This window comes from Poecilia reticulata, linkage group LG5 (assembly GCF_000633615.1).
Source record: "Poecilia reticulata strain Guanapo linkage group LG5, Guppy_female_1.0+MT, whole genome shotgun sequence".
Classification (NCBI taxonomy): Eukaryota; Metazoa; Chordata; class Actinopteri; order Cyprinodontiformes; family Poeciliidae; genus Poecilia; species Poecilia reticulata.
The window spans coordinates 24,810,761-24,827,131 of record NC_024335.1 but is presented as its reverse complement, the minus strand read 5'-3'; the positions used below and the strand labels follow the sequence as shown (position 1 = coordinate 24,827,131).

The following is a 16,371-nucleotide window of genomic DNA, read 5'->3' as shown; positions in this document are numbered from 1 at the left end:
ACAATTTTCATGGTGCAACTAATCTGGCAGAATCGCTGCTGATGTCACTCTTTGACCCTCTCCAATTTTAATTAAAAAAATTAAAAGGCAAGACACTGCATTTCACATTTGTTCCTGTCTGTTTGAAATAAGTTTCTCTTACAGCTAAGCAGAGATCTGATGTGATCAGATAACTGTTTAACAAATGTATATTCCACCCATCCATTGTCTTTACCTGTTTATCCTTGCAGGGCCGAGGAAACACTGGTGCTCATCTCCAGCAGTCATGGGGTAACAGATGGAGTACGACCAGGACATTTTAACATTTTCTATTTCTTACCTTTGAATAAAGCTAAAGTGAGGTCCTGAAATCCAGTTCTGATATAAGGGAAATTCAGCAGCTACTTGAGTTTGGGACAATTGCATCTTTTGGCCCTTTAATCTGGCCTCTAAGTTACATTCCTCCTCCAGCAGAGGACATTGTGTTACTGAAAAGGCGTGAGATGTCTAACACCATTAGTATTCATATTGGTTTGGTGGAGAACCTAAACTTTTCTGAAATTATGCAACACTATTTCTAAATGACTTTTTCTGAATCTTATGTCCTTGTCAAATGATTTTCCATGTCAGTTTTTGATTAAAAGAAAAAGCACGAAACACAAGTAGATGCAAAAAAACGTACTTTAAAGCTCAAACTAGTCACTTTTAAATCACTTTTATTTTAAAACAGAGAGGGATGTTTTATCAGGGATGAGCTCACCATATTGGTACTGCAAGATGGACGTGTCAGTCCAAGAGCAAAGCTAAAGCGCCGTGTACATCAATCACTTTGACTTAAACTGTCCAAACCAGCAGAAAGTCCTTTCAGCGCCCGTTGTAATGCAGAATTTTATCAGCTTGGAGAGAGTATGCTCGAGTCTGGAAACATGTTGACTATAAACAGGACAAAACCCCGGAGGTCTGAGCTGCTCTCTTCTGTAAATATCCATTCCTGAAATGTATGAAGCTCTCTTTAGTTTCAGTCCAGTGATCATAGGCAGCTCAGGCTCTGTTGTTTCCCCTGTGTTAAGCAGGAGTATGATTGTCCAGTTTTATTTCCCCCGCCAAAGGGGAGATAAGCAATCTTTACAACACATCTCAACACAGAAACAAAGTCAATATATACTTTATGCTTATATAAAATAAATACAAATCTCTCGTTGCACCATAATCTCTAAATCCTTCATTTGCGTGAGTGCTAGAGTATATTTCATGTCCCATGTTATGGATGTGTGCCAGTTTATCTTGTCTGCCTTGGAATGTGTGTAATTATCTCAAATGATATAATACGATGCCAGCTTCTCTTTCAGATCTGTTGGATCTTCATTGTTCTCTTTTGTCTTCTGAGCGATAATAACAGTCTTTGGACCCTTGATATCCACACAGAGGGCGTTGTGATGCTTCCTCACTTCCTCGCCAGGTTCAGTATCCCAGCCCTGCACTGCTAGCAGCAGGATATAAGCAAGAAGCAGTAGTGTGACCGCTATGGAGGTCAGCTCTGGGTTGAGCTGCAGACCAGACTGAGGCTCTGGCACATCCTTGGTCCTGAACGACACACAACAAGGTTTTTTGCTCCCCTCCGACCCAAGGTTGTCTCTCTTGCCGTCCTCACTGATTCCTAAATGTAGACACACTCTGTAAAATGTCTCTGCCTGCAGGTGAGTTAGGTTGAAGCTCTGTGTGCCAGCAAGTATGCGCGTGGTATACGTTGGTGTGTGGGAGCTGGACTGCATGGCCTGCCAGGATAAGCGAGTGGAGGGCAGGTTTTGTCTGCTCTGCCAGGACAAGATAGCATAGTGCTCTCCAACCTCGTTCAACTCCAACCTGGCTTCTACTCTCATGGATTGAAATTTCTTCGGTTTAGTCATCAGCCCCCTCTTTCTATTTTTCCCCCTGTTGTGCACTCCTACTGTAACACTGCGCGTATCTGCTCCTAATGCATTCTCAGCCACACAGGTATACAGTCCTGCCTCTCTCGGGGAGATCCTGCTGATCTCTAGGGTTCCCTCAGGCTGTAGCTGGTAGTGTTTGAAGAACTGGCAAACAGTATCATTGTGGGCTCGTGGGTGCTGGAAACTGAGGGCAGATGTGTTGTTAAAGCCATCTGAAGTTGTGTTTCTACAGAGGGCAGAAGCTGGAAAACCTTTTGATGTACTGTTTGCAGAAGGCCCAAGTCTCAGGCCAGAGGGCGTCACCCAGTACAGTTCAGGATATGGCTCTGCAAGTGCTCGGCAGTGCAAAACCAGTTTCCCCCCTTCTTGAACTCCGACATAGGAGGGAAGGGAACTGGCGGGAATAGTTGGGAGGCAGGATGCAGACATCTCTCCTGAAGAGACCTCTCTCACTCTACGTGCTCTCAATTCAGGAGGTGCAGAGCATAAGGTCGCCTCAGGTTGGATGAAGCGCACCACCCGGGCCACCTGGGCCTTCATTTGTGTATCCCTTTCAATGCGAGGGTGAGAGGTGTCCCTGGCGGCCCAGTGGAACAGGCAGTCACATCGCAGTGGGTTGGAGTGAAGGCTGACCTCCTGCAGACTTGGCAGGGAGAGCATGATGTTCTGGTGCAGAGCACTTAGAGAATTAGAGTTTAGCATCAGACTCTCCAGTCTGCTCAGCCTGACAAAAGCCTGAGGATGAACGTAGGATAAACGTGGGTTGTTGGTGATCTCAAGCTTGGTGAGCTCTGGCAGGTTGTCCAGAGAGGCTTTATCTATAGACACAAGCTCCTCCATGTTGTTCAGGCCGAGCTCTTTTAGGTTCAACATGTTTTTAAAGTCTCCCGTCTCAATCAGTTTGATGCGGTTCTTATTGAGATCAAGGAACTTGAGTCCTGGCACTCTTTTCAGGGCTTGTCGAGGAACCTTGGTAAGATGGTTGTCGTAGAAGGAAAGACTTTCGAGTTCTTCGAGCCCTTCCAGTGCTTTTTCAGCCAAACTTCTCAGACCCATACCGCCAAGTACAAGGCTTCGTAGGGACGTTAGGGCCACAAATCCCCTCTCAGGCAGAGCCTCCACAGGGTTGCCCCCAAGCATGAGAACTTCCAGCTGAGGCAATGCTCTGAACCACCGAGGGTCAATTGTTGTGAGTCTGTTGTTATTGATGTGAAGACGACGAAGGGAGTCGAGGCCATTGAAGGCTCCGGGTGCAATTGAATGGAGGTTGTTGTGGCTGAGAAAGAGTTCTTGTAAAGCTGGCAATGATGAAAAAGAGGCTTCTGGCAGATGACTGAGATGGTTTTCCTCAAGGTGTATGGACAGCAGAGAAGGCAGGGAGGAACTCTGAGTTATTATCCTGACACGACTGAACCGATTCTGTGAAAGGTCCAAGTCGGTGAGGTTGGGGAGCCCATGTAGCACTGCAGTGTCCAGCACTGACAGCAAGTTACTCTGCAGGCGAAGAGTGTGCGTGTTCAGTGGTATGGGCAAGGGGAGCTTCGTCAGCAACAGATTGTTACAGTCCACCGTGGGTGCTTCGTGATAGACAGAATCCGGGGAGAACCATGGCTTGATCTGACACACACACCTCACTGGGCAGGGAACATACCATGGCAGTGCAGGTGGCAGGGAGCCCACAACAATGGGCACACACATCCCGCTAAACACGTACAAGAGACAATGTGACTGTAGGAGAGCTAAAGCTGGCCTCATAATCCTCTCAGGAGGTGATTCAGACAAGGTGAGGAAGACTTTGTTATGGAGATGAGGGATGAATCATTTGGACTGGAGATGTGTGAGCAAACTGTAACTGTAGAGCAGATGGTTTGGTTTCACCACTCAGCATAACATTAAGAGGTATTGGTTTAAGAGAAATATGAGAAATGGAAATGTGGAAATGTACTATCTATACAAGTCTTCTGCTCAACGTTTGCAGTGGCAACGGCTGTAGGGTGGTGATGGTGTTCGCTGTCCGAACGTCCGTCTCAAGTGCTGGCTGCAGGTGGACGACTCATTCCTTGGGTCACTGTTTTCAGAAACACAAGAAAAGGATTCAGTAACATGTCATTTCTGTTTGGAAGTACAGTTCTGTGAAGCATTTGCTCATCTTACATCATCAAACAAATTGGGTCACCAATAGACTGAAGACAAATAATTAGGATTTAAAAAGAAGTAGACTACAATATCTCAAAAAACAGCACATTACGCCCTGATCTAAAGAAATAAAACAGATTGCACAGAGGTACAATACCATATGAAGGATTTTGGACTGTAGAGAAACATAGTAGGAGTCATAATCTACAAGTATAGAAAACATGGAGCAGTAGTGATACTTCTCAGGAGTAATTTTACTGAAATTTTACTAAAATTACTTCAGGGTCACATTGATAATTCATCCAGGAGGTGACAAAAGAACCCAGTAAAAAGCACTGCAGACCTCACTTTTCTCATTGAAGGCGATTGTTTTTGATTCAACAATAGGAAAAGAAACAAAAACAAAGATACTTATAATCCCCATGACTTTCGTGAAAATATCCTGAGGACTGACAAAACAGAAGTAAAACTTTTTGGAAGATATATGTCATGTTTTCTTTGGTTTTTATAATTAGATCCCCCTGATTTAGGACTTTAATTGTGAAGACAATCCTGTTCGACAATCAACAGCAGAACAATGCAAAAAAAAATAATGATTTGGAGTGGCCTAGTCAAAGTCTGAACTTAAATATGACTGAGGAGTTGTGGTGTAACCTTCAAAGTTGTCTTTGCTTGAAAATCTTCAATGTGGCTAAATTAGAAAGCCAGGAAGAGTGGGCCAAAAATTCCCTCACTGGCAAATGGCTGACGGGAGTCATTACTGCCAAAAGTGGCACAACCAGTTACTATTTTAAAGGAGCAATTACTTTTTCCACATAGGGTCATTTTGGGTTGGATGGATTTTCCTCTAAAAAATTAAATTGCCATTTCAATGCGAGGATGAGAGGTGTCCTTGGCGACCCAGTGGAACAGGCAGTCACATCACAGCGGGCTGGTCTGAAGGCTAGCCTCTTGTAGTATTTGTGTTTCAGGGAATGTTTGAATTTGATGATCTAATTATTTAAACACACGTAAAAGAAACAGAGCAAATCTACAAGGGGCAAATACTTTTTCACTGTAAATTATAGTCTAACATCTTCCCTCATATTTTCTAAAGCTTTCAGGTGACATTTGGAAGCTGAAGCATTTTGCACCGACTATGTTGCATCAGTTTGCAAAAGAGTTTTTGTAATTGCACATTTTCTCTGCAAGTCAGAACAATGAGAGGAAAAAAATCAATCGGACGAAGAAAAGGTTTGAAAAGTACAATCAGGAATAGCGGCTGTTTGAAAAGAAATTTTGCCTTCAAAATCCATTTAGACAGGCAGAATAATAGGACACAAATGATGACGGTTGTAAAAGTTAAGTGACTGTAATTTAAGAAAATGGCACTGGATTAAAGACAGGGAAAATGATGTTCTGCTGTAATCTTTCATGTTATTCTCAACCAGAGGTGATGAAATCATCCAACATGTACATCAATTTTTCATGGGAGTACTTCACATGAGATAGTCAGAATATGGCCTTATTCATTATGAAACATGTAAATTAGACCCCAAGGATCATCAGTCTTCTGTATTTAAGATCTTAATGGGGACCGGAGTGTAAGTGTTTGCTGTTGAAGCACACACACACACACACACACACACACACACACACACACACACACACACACACACACACACACGCATGCACACACACCAGAGTTACATCAGCTTCCGGCAGGCTTTCATATCAGGTACAATTTAGTATTCATATTACAGAATTATCATTTTAACAGATCTTAGATGTTTGGCAGCAATCAAAACAGTAATTGACTTAGTTTGAAGAGTGAATGTGCCTTTCTCAACCTTGTCTCAACACCAGATTTTAATAAGAGGAACCAAAGAAGAATATGACGTGATCTAGATTATTACACTTCCAAACAAGGTTACATGTTTTTATTTTAATAGATTCAATGTGCTGGCTTTTTAATCACCTTTTTCATAAGTTTTTTTTTTTTTAAAGTTGTTCCAAATTACGCACGTCTGTTATTTGAATAAGGAGACATGAGAAGCATCATGCCTTTTCGATAGGAGCGCTGCAGATTTGGATGTTCTCACCTCAGCTGCTGAGCACTTTAGAGCATCAGATTAGTATGCAGATTTATGTAAAAACCACCTGGACTTTTTTTCATGAAATTTGAAGAAATGAAAAGAGGAAGAAGATCCAGACATAATTTTATGAAGAACCTTGACGGTGGAGGGCTCAAGTGACCTTTCCGTTCCAAACTCGTGATTCTTAATATGTTCACAGACATAAAAAAAATCTGCACTGTTTTTACCAGAACGCTGCTGCTCGTGTTCTCACTAAAACCAGGAAGATAGAGCACATAACACCAGTTTTAAAGTCCCTACACTGGCTTCCTGTAGCTCAGAGAATAGACTTTAAAATACTGATGTTAGTTTATAAATCACTGAACGGTTTAGCACCACAAAACATTAAAGATCTATTATTGCTGTACCAACAGTCTAGACCCCTCAGATCTTCTGGTTCTGGTCTGCTCTGCATCCCCAGAACCAGAACCAAACGAGGAGAAGCAGCATTCAGTTTCTACGCACCACAAATTTGGAACAAACTTCCAGAAAACTGTAAAACAGCTGAAACACTGGGTGCCTTTAAATCTCAACTTAAAACCCACCTGTTTAGAGTTGCTTATGGCTATAGGTTTAGAGTGGGTTTTGATGTCTTTGATGTTTTTAATGTTTTTTTCTTTACTTTTCATCTAGTTATTAACTTCTTTTTATTTCTCTTTCACACTGTCGATGTAAAGCCCCCCTGGAAAACGTCCCAGTTAAACAAATCTATATCTAGGGGTGTGAGAATCCTTGTTAAATGGCGTTTTAACTAAAACTCTGAGGTGTGAGACGTTTAACTGAAGTCCTACAAGGGGTGCTGGTTTTAATGTTTTTATCTTTAACCTTTTTTTTTTAATTCTCTTTGTCTTTCTAACTGTTTATTCAATGTCACATGCTGTTTTTATTTTAATTATGTAAAGCACTTTGAAATGCCTTGCTGCTGAAATGTGCTATACAAATAAAATTTGATTGATTGATTGATTAATATTTATTCTATTATTTTATATTGCATATTATATTTATTCTATTTTATCAATGCATATGATACTTTTTCACCATTCGTATATTCTCCTAATGCATTCCCAGCCACACAGGTATACAATCCTATCAAGGAAGAGACCTTGTTAAGAAACATTTACAAAACTGCATAACTTACATGACCTGTAAATGTATTTGAGGCTCAACTGTAAGATCAGTGCTTATTATTATAGCAGCTCTGCTACAGTAAATATCTTACATTTTGGGACCACATGCTACCATAGGAGGTTTTCTGATCTGAGATGGTTTTTGTTTATGGGTGATCTGATTAGTCAAATTAGCCGAGTGAGGAAGCAGGAATGTGAAACAGGCAGCATTTCTCCAGCAAAGGTTAAGCAAAAGCAAGTTCCCTTCTGCTTATTACTGCTGATATTCAACACTGTTTAAAAAAATTTCATGGATTTTTTATATTCAACACTTAAAGAACTCAATACAGCTTCAGGTAGGCATGCAGCATGTACATCTACAGGTAATGAGACGGTTGTGTTTTTGGTTTTGATAGTTTTCACAGCAATACCTGCAATGTAATCATGCTAATTATTTTATCCCTTCACTGTTCAAGGTTTTGCTCTTTTAGCTGTATTTTTACATGAAGCATTTCTATATATGACAAGGAACTGATCTCGACTGGATTTTTTAAAATACTGGTGTTCATTTAATCAATTCATCGCCACCAGGGTGGTGTTTTCATATGCTTTGACAGCTGAGCTAAAGTACATTTTCATTTTCTTTTGTAAGAAAATGTGACTACAGTAAGTAGTATTTACCAGCAGGAGGTCACTTAGAGTGGTTTGAGTTTGAGCAGGGTTTATAATCTGCTATAAAAGTCAACTGGCTCACATGGGGCTAAGAAGAACAATTAATGGAAACAAGGAGTAATATGATTTATTTTCAGAAAAAAAATAAATAAATCAAATTACATTAGTGTTTGTATTTTTATGCTAATTTACCACATAATTTACCAGAAATGCCTAACTACCAAGTAAAAAGCAAAGTGAAGTGCAATGGTTTAAAGCACATTTGTACAAAATAAAATTAGCAGAGCACAAAATGCTAATATGTTGTTATAAAGTGGGGTGACAGAAGGGACAAATTAACCTTAAAGATGTATGAGAGGCTTGCACGTCATGTCCTTTCATCTGTTTCAACTCAGAGAGGTAATGGACGTAGCAGAGACCACTACCACCCGTCTGTCAGTACAACAGTTGGTTACCATGGATACTTATTACACACTGGTGAATCGGCGTTATTGCTGACGATTGGCGTTGCGCTGATATTTTGGCAGGTCTCTCTGCTGCTTTCACCTTACAGGAGCTGCCTGCTTTGAAGACTCTGCTTCAAGATAACGTCCAAATAACAACACAATTCACTATATTTTACTTATTTTTTTATCGTCATTTCAGAATATTTGAGTACATTGTGGGAGTTTGTGTTTAACTTTCATGTTTAACTCCTTATTGTGAAAGCTAGAGTTTTCAATATCCTGATGATTTGCTATTCTTATGCCTGCTTTTATGTATTTTATATTTTTGTGTGAATCTGCTTTGATTTGCTGTTACGTTGGTGTTGATGCACTTGAATTTCCTCGCTATGGGAAATTAAAGGATATTTCTATTTCCATTCTGTTCCATTAAATATAATCTTCCCGCCTTAATCTATTTAACAACCATTTCCAAACAAACCAGGTAATTTTGCAAAGTTTGTTTTCTTTCCCTTGTATCTACAAGGAGACAGAGTTTTTGACAAAAGAAAAAGAGGGGTTTTAAAAATTAATCTCCAGGGTGGATACATTCAAAAACAGCTTTGTGGTTTATATATGTGTCTGGACTGCATATATAGATACTTTTTTTTAAATAAAGGGAATAAAATAGAGGCCAAGTTTTGTTCATGCCTTTTTTCACTTACTGTGCTAAAAACTCCGAAGTCCATCTTTTTCACGTTGTTCTGCTTTCATTAAACTTTAAATGTAGCGAAAGAAATTAATGACTTGGAGGAAATGAGTTACCGCTGTTAAAGAAAACATGAGCCAGAACTGCTTTGGGAGAATCTGTAACCTGACACTGCTTTAGCCATGCTCACAGACTTCTTATTTTGAGTAATGCAAATATCAGCATTATCACCACTTAGAACAGGCAGATTTGACTGAATTTTCTGTTTGGAAAGATTCTAATACAATCATTCAGTCAAATCTGGGCTTTAAAATCCCACAGACAAAATCTGAAGTACTCTACTTTGAGACTCAGTTTGATGTTTACATGTGTTTTTGTTTCAACCACTTCATAATATTGCAGACGTTCAGAAGCATACCAGATCGTCCCACTGAATCTGTTCTATGAAAAATATGTTGATGCACATATGTATGAAAATTATGCAGTAAAACGTAACAAATAATTAAGTTGCAGATTTTTTTTTTTAAAACGCCAGCTTTTAAAATCAAAATTCCCTTTGCAATTACCTGAAACCAGCTGAATTAATTTTGAAAGCCGCTTCACATGCCTGGAATATTTGTGCAATCTTCAGCATCATTTCCATACTTCTGAAGCTGCAAAATGCCACTCCAATTCATAAACATCCATTTGCACTGCAACAAGAGCCATCCGTTTAATTTCTGTGATTGGGTTTTGTAAGTAGTTTGAAAAGTTATTACTGAACGATTTTATAACCTCTCCTGACATTTCCAGACTCGGCTCATCCTGACAGCTGGTGTGCAGAAAGTCTGCATGTGTGCAGTTTATGTGGCTAATTGGAAGAAACAGAAAAAAACAAACTTTAAAGCGTTGTCAGTTGTTTGGTGGTGTTTGAGGGAACAAAATGAAGAAAATCCTTCTGTCAAAGCAGAAAATTACTAGAACATAGGCTTTCATCTGATATTTTCAATAAAATAAATAGAATAATAGTGGGAGTTGGGCTTGCTGTATATAAGTGAGTTTATAATGTGAGCTGTAACTGTAACAGGGTGCAATTTCATCCTCCTGGGACTCATCATACCCCTTCATCATCCATTCACTTTAATCGCAGTTCATTCATCCTTTTACATGCAACCTGCTCAATAATGGATTCATCATTTAATTTTGATATGCTCCTGTTTTTACTGCTCTCTTGGAAAGCTTGTAGTGTTTACAGCCTTTTCAGAAAAGCGAAATCGTGTACTGATAAGTGCCAGTAAAGTGTTGCCTTGTCGCTTGAATTGTTCATAAAAGTAGAGTAAAGTAGTTGTGTATGACTCAGCGGCTACCTTTATACCACAGTGTAATCTTTTTAGGTTTAGATAAATGTAGAATATTTCTGTCTTTAGGGGCCCTTAGTACTCTGCAGACTCTTCTGGCTCAAACTTAGAAAAGCTCAAATTGTCAACAACAGGACTTTGCCTAGTTAAAGGAAAATATGTGGAAGTAACGCTCAGGTGGCCATTCAGTGAAAGTTGCTTTCAGTATTGACCTCAACTACGAGTTAAGATGTATATTACTTACATTAATAGAAAAGTCTAAATTTTTATCATTGGTACACGTCAACTGTGAGAGACTGAATCAAAAAACAAACAAAAGAAAACTTAACATTTTATTGCATGAAATAAGCATTTGATGCAAAATAAAAATACAACTTAATATTTGGTACAGAAACATTAATTTAAATTACGGGGGTCAGACATTCTCTGCAGTTCTCAACCAAGTTTTCACTCACTGCAGCTGGGATTTTGACCCTCTCCTTCACATAGATCTTCTTCTACATCTGTCGGGTTTCGTCGGGAAACACAAAGTTTCTACTTCCAACCAAAAATGTTTTGTTGGGTTCAGATCTGGAGACTTGCTGGGCTACACCAGGACCTGGAAATCTCAGGCACTATCCTGCTGGAAGATCCGGAGATGACCCATCTTCAGCTGCTGACGTTGTCACCCAAAATCTTGTGAGTGTTTTGGGATAATCCATGACGGCGTAATGTGTTTGTAGCCTTTGCAGCTGCTCCCAGCTCTCTTCAGGTTATTGATTCGGACCGCTCGGGATCCCTCTCTTTTCTCATGATCATTGATACTCCATGAAGCTACACAATGCATGTAGCGCCAGATTGAGAGAGACTGACTGTCTTCCATTGCCTAATAATTGCACCAGCAAGTGCTCCCTTCTCACCAACCTGTTTATTGTCCTGTAGCTCATCTCAATCTTGTGTAGGTTTCCATTTCAGTCCCTGGCGTCCAGAGACAACTTGTCCATGGGGGAGAAGTTGGACAGGTGTAAACAGGTGCAATTAATGCAGGTGGGACAGGAGGGTTTCTTAAAGCTGAAATAACAGATCTATGAGAGCTCAAATTCTTGCTGGTTGCCATGTGACCAAATACATATTTAAAGCAATAAAATGATAACTAATTATTTACAACTCACACAATCTGATTTTCTGGATTTTTCTTTTAGATTTTGTCTCTCACAGCTCAGGTGTACCTACGATGAAAATTACATACCTCCATTCTTTGTAAGTGGGTAAACTAGAAACATTAGCAGTGTGTCGAATACTTATTTGGCCCACTGTATGAACCCACTTCTGTAAAACACCCAGCAATAACCTGAACTACAGCTGAGGGGTCTCCAACCTGTGGCTCCAGGGCCACATGTGGCTCAGCATACTTTCCAAAGTGGCTCCTGATAACATTGACCCAGAATAATATGCAGCTGATCAGTGTTTTTAAATTAAAATATAATTTAAAGAATAGATTTTGCAGTTCTCTTGTCTTGTCATGCAGGTTCTGCATATAATCAGAATGTTGATCCAATTAATACTTTTTTTTAATGTCATTAAATCCCAAACTGTGCTTTTTTTTCCCTTTATTTGTGAAAAAATTTGGAGTTCTTGAAAGTTTCTTTTGGGTTTTTCACCACTGTAGTGTATTTGCTCTGTAGAGGAATACTTTAAAAGCCAGTTGTTTTAGGTTACTAAATTATATTTTTTGTTTTCCTTCAAGTTCTGTTTTGTTTAAGACCAATAATAAAAAATGGAAATCTTAAGCTGGTTAACATTCCTCATGCAGTCAAATGTGTTTGATTCCTTGAAACATGTCCACTTTTAAATTGATCCCTCTGGGATCAATTTAATAAAAAAAATAATTTAAAAAAATCACACAAAAAAATCGGTCTGATTGTCAAAGTTGATTCAAAAATAAATGCGCAAAAAGATCTCATAAATATCTGCCTAAAAAAAAACTCATAAAGGAAATTGTTCACTGGACACGTGAAACTAAAACTGTGACCCCAGGAGACGCTCATTTCTTTTAATTTCTCCCTACTCAGCTCTACATTTAGATCAGTGGTGGGATAATTTGATGGTAATCCGTTGTAATCTCCAAGCTCAGACAGAAAAATTTGGGCCGAAACTACATGAGAACTGTGAGCAGAAGAACGAAAACATGAGGAGGATTTGAGGTCATTTCAGAATAGTCACACATTTTCTCCTTCGGTTCCCTTTTTCTGTTCAATTCAGGATTAAGTCAGAGGCAAGCAGAGAGAAAATGGTGTAAAGCGGAGCTGCATGTATGTGGGCTGTGCAGCTCCAGCACAGAGAGGCTGAGCAACAGGGCAGAATGGAGAGCAGGAAGGAGGGATGATAAGATGGAGATAAAGATGCTGGATGCAGATTGAAAAAAAAGAGAAGAAGAAGAAAAAGAAGTAGAAGAAGAAGAAGGAAAGACGCATTGCTCCAGCTTAAATTGTTTCTGCGTTCACCCAGACACCCTCTGACACAAACATTTATTTTCCTACAAGCCTCTTCATTTAACTCATACACACACACAAACACACACACAAGCACACACACCTGCTGTCATCACCTTTAAGTGGCTGCGCATGCATCCAGTGCTGCATGTGTGCATGTCCCTGCGCGTGCTGGGATGTCCTCCTAGCTCAGAAAATATCAACATATTTCCAGTCTCTTACCGCAACAGAAGCATTGACTACGTCTCTCTCTGTCGCTTCTTCTTTCTCCATTTGTTCTCTGTCTTGTCTTTTTGGATGCTTCATACGCCAAGGTACCTCTTCTCCTCTGCCTCTCTCTCTGTCTCTGTCTGTTGTTTGTTTATCAGATAAGATTTCTGAAATATCACTTCCCTGGCTCTCCCTCTCCGTCTCTGGAGCAGAGGAGAAAATTGGCACTGACTGAATCCCTTTCTCCCTCTATCCCTCCAGCTAAAGAGGAGATGAGGTGTGTTCTGCAGCAGCGCTTCTCATCTCTCCTTCTCTCTCTCTTTCTCTCGCACTGCCTGCCTGACTCTCAGCCTCTCTCTATTTTCCAATTTCACAAGCCAATAGAAAACCTCTTGTTTTGATAACAACATGCTGTTTTTCTTTTTTTTTTTTTTTGCTGGATGAAAGGTTTGCTTGGGCTCTCAATGGCATTCTGAATGTGTTGAATGTGCACTGAACACCAAGGCACAATGCTGGATCATGCATACAGACATTGTGAAAACCAGCAGACATAATAGGAGATATGTTCAGCAATTGTTGCATACAGGTAAATCCCAATAAACCACAATGTAGTCTAGAAGTTAACTTTTTTCCAGTAATTCAAATAAAAAGCTTAAAACTTACACATGGATTCCTACAAATATTTCTCAGGAAATTAGACTAAAAAACATCCAATAAAAATAATAATAATAATAAAAAAGAAATGTCATGTTTGACCATGTTATGATATGTTAGTAGAAAATTAGGTGGAAGGAAAAAGTGTGGGTGAAAAAGCTGCACATGTGTATAAAGCAAAGCTACATCAAGAATTTGAGGGAGATTCATAAGGTGCGGGTAGTCAGAATCAGAATCAGAGTCACGGACCTGGTAGCCTTAAAGCACCAATACCTGCTTTATTAATATCACTGTGTTCAACTGGCCAACAAACTGGCCTAACCAAAACCTTGTGGAAAGTCTATGGAGTATTCACAAGAGAATGATGAGAAGGTCTCTCCACCCAGATGCAGGAATTCATGAAAAAGAAGCCCACACTAAATCCTGTGTCTTTGTGCTGCACAGTACATAGACACACTTTTGCTTGCGTAACTTTTTCAGCCACAATTTTTCCTTCCTCTCAACTTTCCATTGACATACTTGGATACAGCACTCTAAATAACCAGCTTCTTCAGCAAAGAAACGTCTTTGCAGCTTACGTCACTTGCTGAAGGTGTTAGTCGCTTCTTGTCAAGTCACCACTTTTCCTCATAACGGTGTGTAGTGACGGGACATTGTATGATAATAGTTTTTATAGTTTTTATTATGTAATGTTCTAATTACCTGTGAAACACAGTTTTCACAGGTAATTGCAATAGTCAGATGACTCAGACTATTGCACACAGCTACAAACAAATTCAAAAACTGTGTTGAAATGCTCTGGTTACATTTCTACGAAAGGCTGAAACTATGTTTTCTGATCGCTGCAAGCGTCGCTCATAAAAACTAGCTGAAGTAAATACTTAAAATAAATCACTATTTGTGCTATGCATCCACATAATAATTTTGCTTTTTGCATTTGTTTGCCAAAATAAACTAACTTTTCAATAATCATTCCAAATTAATGGGATGCACATGTGTTTACACTCATTTTACAAATTCAAAGGGTAGGAAGTGGAGATGGAGTTGTGGCAGCTTTAAATCTGAAACTAAAATCTGAAAAGTGGTTCTATAATCAACTTGTTCAAATTTAGGTAAATTAAAGTTTTGATGAGGACTCTCGAGTCTTATTCAATATTAATGCAGCTTTCATGAACAAGCCTCTCTCTGTGATGATACTCTCCTGGTCTCTACAGGGACTGGAAACATTCCTCCCATGTCTCCATTCTCTGTTTTTCTTAGATTCACAGCCAAAGGAGCTCTCAGAGTCTGTATGCAACATTAACAGCTACAGCTACTGGTGGTAATTTATGTATGACAGTAACGTAATATGACTACAAACACTGAGAGGCTCTTACTGCAGCAGGTTTATACATCAGCAGCGTTGCCATAATTCTGCATGGAATAACTCATGTCATTACTTTGGCTTTATGTTGCAAATGAAGACAGCAGCAGGGGGAGCTGAGCCGTAACCTTTTTACTCTGTAAGGTTTCGCCAGGCCTCAGCAATCCACCTCAGACGTGACGAACAGTTAGAATGCAGAATAATGTAGAGTCATCTGTGAAAATTAAAATGTCCACCATGCATATGCTGTAAATGCGCTCATTTGGAACTGGGCATGAGGAATTTGTGTCTTCTTGCACCTTGCATCAAGTGCTGACCTTAAAGGTGATTTGAAAACCTAAATAGGATTAATGAAGAGAACTGGTGATGAGTGAGGAAGCGCAAATACTTCCTAAAATGCAAAATGCTTTTCATGTTTGCTGTAAACACAGAGAAACACAACCTCTTTAGAAAGACACAAGCTCATGCTAGATGAATAGAAGTGTGTCTCATTACGCACCTCTACAAGAAAAACGGCACCGCAAATTGCTTTGAATCTTACGTTTGCTCACCAGAGGAGATGAAGCCCCCGAGCGAACATAACAGTTCCTATACAACGTGGAAGATAACTGATGGTGTCAGTTTTTGACACAACCAGGGCCGCAGGACATCGTCTTCAGTCCGTCCTCACTGACAATTTCAGCTCAATTTGTTTGGATATTAAAGGAACAGTGTGCACAGGTAAAGCAGCAGATTGCAGTTAAACAAACACAAACATTTTGAAAACAGAAGAAGCCAATGTAAAAAAATAAAAAAATACTGTCCAACTCAGCTGAATCCAAAAGACAAACACTATCTGAAGCCAAAGGGGCTAGCTCTAAAAATCACCGGGATTTTTAGTTGTGTTTAGTTGCTTTTTAGCGTTGGAAAAGGAATCATGGTTTTCAACATTTTCCACAAATACAAAATCTAAAATATGTGGTATGAATTGAATTATTAAATAAAATCTAGTTTAACCAAATGTCTTCAGGAGTCACACAACGGCTGAATACAGCTGTATTTATGACAAGATGTTTTGAATTTGTCATGTTGGCTTTAAGGTTGCGAACCCACATGCAAGAACACAATCAGACAGAGCGAGTCAGAAACAATGATGTTTATTGAAGRGTCAGGGAGCTGGTGGCGAAGCCGAATCGGCGGACCGGTTCTTCTACTGCCAACGGGAGAAAGCAGGGTTAGCGGGAACTCAGCGGAGTTTCTCCAGGAAATGACTGAGGTGAGCTTACTT

General features: G+C 39.7%; 1 protein-coding gene across 1 annotated transcript; it reads right to left on the bottom strand.

The window, feature by feature from the left end:
* Window positions 1-678: 678 nt before the first annotated feature.
* LOC103465275 (leucine-rich repeat neuronal protein 2-like) lies at window positions 679-13,411 on the bottom strand. The gene is made up of 2 exons (XM_008409926.2): window positions 13,100-13,411; window positions 679-3,978 (listed from the first exon to the last, which is right to left on the bottom strand). The coding sequence occupies exon 2, from the start codon at window positions 3,663-3,665 to the stop codon at window positions 1,293-1,295; it is 2,373 nt and encodes a 790-aa protein (XP_008408148.1). The 5' UTR covers window positions 3,666-3,978; window positions 13,100-13,411; the 3' UTR covers window positions 679-1,292.
* Window positions 13,412-16,371: the final 2,960 nt, after the last annotated feature.